The sequence below is a fragment of the Bos indicus genome, chromosome 25 (genome assembly GCF_029378745.1).
Source record: "Bos indicus isolate NIAB-ARS_2022 breed Sahiwal x Tharparkar chromosome 25, NIAB-ARS_B.indTharparkar_mat_pri_1.0, whole genome shotgun sequence".
Classification (NCBI taxonomy): Eukaryota; Metazoa; Chordata; class Mammalia; order Artiodactyla; family Bovidae; genus Bos; species Bos indicus.
Genome location: NC_091784.1, coordinates 10972423 through 10975497, shown reverse-complemented (window position 1 = coordinate 10975497; position 3075 = coordinate 10972423). Strand labels below are relative to the sequence as shown.

At 63.8% G+C, this 3075-nt stretch overlaps 1 protein-coding gene across 1 annotated transcript; it reads left to right on the top strand.

The window, feature by feature from the left end:
* The first annotated feature begins 655 nt into the window (after positions 1–655).
* On the top strand, positions 656–2513 carry SOCS1 (suppressor of cytokine signaling 1). The gene is made up of 2 exons (XM_019988368.2): positions 656–797; positions 1372–2513. The coding sequence occupies exon 2, from the start codon at positions 1422–1424 to the stop codon at positions 2094–2096; it is 675 nt and encodes a 224-aa protein (XP_019843927.2). The 5' UTR covers positions 656–797; positions 1372–1421; the 3' UTR covers positions 2097–2513.
* The last annotated feature ends 562 nt before the right edge of the window (positions 2514–3075 follow it).

Here is a 3075-nt window from a genome sequence, read left to right as displayed (position 1 = left end):
CCAAGGAACTGGGCTCGCAGTCGAGGTACCCCTCCCGCGCCGCCAAAGGGTTCCTCCGAAGCCTGTGGTCAACCCGCCGCTTCCTGGGAACCCCAAGCCAACATCAGGGACAGAGATAGGCAGCGAGGGAGGCGGAGGTGGCTATCTAGAGGCGCCGGGACTAGGGGGGCAGGGCGATGGAGGCAGCAGTCCCCAGGGGTCCCAGGTGAGGCCCGGGATAGGGTGGAGGTGTTCGGCTCCAGAGTAGAGGACACAGATCTACCAGAGATAGGTGCTGAGACACCTGGCGGAGGTGACTGGTGTGTCAGGGCCAGTCCGGAGTATCCTAATGGGCTTGCCTGAAGAAACGTGCGACCGAAGGCAGTGGGGGTACCGGAGGGCCGCCAGGTCCGAAAATGGGGGTGCTGAGAGTGCCCCGGAGGTTCAAGGGCAGTGCTAGAGACCTTGACAGACGGGTCCTAGGACAGGTGCGAGGCTAGGTCAGGGCTGGGGGACCTCCCCGGGGAGGGGTCCCGGATTTGTGGGACAAGTCGAGCGGCGCCGGCCTCCGCGGTGCGCAGAAAAAGAAACCGAAAGTGGCGCGGAAGGGCGGGCCTGGAGGGGGCGGAGCCTTCAGGGGCGGGGCCTCGCAAACCCTACGCCTCCAAGCCGGTTTAAAAGACTGGTGCAGGGGCGGGCGCGCAGCAGAGAGAGCTGCGGCCGTGGCAGCTGCACGGCTCCCGGCCCCGGAGCATGCGCGAGAGCCGCCCCGGAGACCCCCGCCGCCCCTCCCGCGGCGCCCCGCGCCCCGCCGCCAGGTGAGACGGACGCTGGGCGACGAAGCTAGAGGGAGAGGGGGGGAACGCACGGGACCGCCTGGGGCCGGGGCGGCCTCGGGGGCTGCGTGGTGGGGTCGCGTCCGCCACGCCCCTGGCCCCTGCGGGCCCCAGCCTGGCGGACCCCGGGCTTGGGTTACCCGCAGCGCCGCTTTTCTTCTGCTTTTCTGCCTGAATCGCCCGGACGAGGCGCCCATTCCCGCCCTGACCGGCAGGCGGCAGCCGCGGGGCGGTGAGCCGAGGACCCGGTGGCCCGAGTTCGGGGCAGGCTTCTGCTCGGCGCCTCTCTCCACGCCCCCTTCTCGGACTCGGACTCGGACTCGGAGGCGGCACAGCGCGCCGCCGAGCTCCTACCCGCCAGCAAGGGCGCCGCGGGCGGCAAGCCCATTTTCTAGATGAGTCCACTGAGGCCCAAAGGGCCGCGCTGACGCGGGCTTGAGCCCTCGGCCCTTTAGGAGCGGCTCAGCCCAGGGCCCCGCCCCTCCCGAGCTGCCTCGCGGGCCCTCACCTGCCCAGTCGCACCCGGACTCTGCTCACTGCCTGTCTCCCCCATCAGCGCACCCCCGGACGCTATGGCCCACCCCTCCGGCCGGCCCCGCGTGTAGGATGGTAGCACACAACCAGGTGGCAGCCGACAATGCAATCTCCACGGCAGCAGAGCCCCGACGGCGGCCAGAGTCTTCTTCCTCCTCCTCCTCCTCCTCCTCCTCTTCCACCTCCTCGCCCTCGTCCACGGCCCCGGCGCGCCTGCGGCCCTGCCCGGCGGCCGCAGCCCCGGCTCCAGCCCCGGCCCCGGGCGATACGCACTTCCGCACGTTCCGCTCGCACGCCGAGTACCGGCGCATCACCCGAGCCAGCGCGCTCCTCGACGCCTGCGGCTTCTACTGGGGGCCCCTGAGCGTGCACGGAGCGCACGAGCGGCTGCGCGCCGAGCCCGTGGGCACCTTCCTGGTGCGCGACAGCCGACAGAGGAACTGCTTCTTCGCCCTCAGCGTGAAGATGGCCTCGGGCCCCACGAGCATCCGCGTGCACTTCCAGGCCGGCCGCTTCCACCTGGACGGCAGCCGCGAGAGCTTCGACTGCCTCTTCGAGCTGCTGGAGCACTACGTGGCGGCGCCGCGCCGCATGCTGGGGGCCCCGCTGCGCCAGCGCCGCGTGCGGCCGCTGCAGGAGCTGTGCCGCCAGCGCATCGTGGCCACCGTGGGCCGCGAGAACCTGGCGCGCATCCCCCTCAACCCCGTCCTCCGCGACTACCTGAGCTCCTTCCCCTTCCAGATCTGACCGGCCGCACACCGCAGCATTAACTGGGGCGCCCTCTTACTATTTTCTATTATTAATTATTATTTTCCTGGACCATGTGGGTGCCCTCCCCACCTGGGTTGGAGGGAGCGGGCGTAGGGGGCGAGGCGCCTCCTGCCCTGGGCTGGAGACCAGGCCGCAGACCCCTCCCCACCTCTTGAGGGGTGCCCCCTCCTGGTGCTCCCTCTGGGTCCCCCTGGTTGTCGTAGCAGCTTAACTTAAAACTGTACCTGGGACCAGGGCCTGAACTCGTACCTCCTACCTCTTCATGTTTACATATACTCAGTATCTTTGCACAAACCAGGGGTTGGGGAGGGTCTCTGGCTTTATTTTTCTGCTGTGCAGAATCCTATTTTATATTTTTTACCACCAGTTTAGGTAATAAACTTTATTATGAAAGTTTTTTTTTTTTAAGAAAAAAAAAAAAAGAAAAGGTTTCTAGAGCGTGTGCTTTGGTCAAAGGTTTTCCACGGTTATGAGTGGGTCCGGGTTCCTAATACTGACGTGGGTGTGGCTGAAGGTGTTCTTTGGCTGGGAACCCCACATGGCTTCACCCTCAGCTCCCAGGGGGAGAGGAACCCTTGGTCTAGTTTTGGTATTGTGTGTCTGGTAAAAGGGCACTTCGTGTCTGAGCACTTAATGTGTGCCAGGTCCTAGTCTGTACTTTATTTACATATGCTTAAATTTACTTAATCTATAAAGACTACCCTATGAAGCAAGGCTCTTATCCCCATTTTATGGAAGAGAAAACCAAGGCAGGGTAAATTTGCCTGTGGTCATTCTGGTGTCAGAGAAGACACTTGGGCCTTTTTTTGGCCGTCCTCCCAGAAATCTGTTTGAAATGGATGACAGAGGGGAAACTTCTTTCATTCTGTGACCACAGCTTCTTCCAGGAAGAGCGTGGGGGTGGGGGGGTTGATGAGTTTTTGGAAGGAGGAGTGGTACATTCTGAAACTTGTAT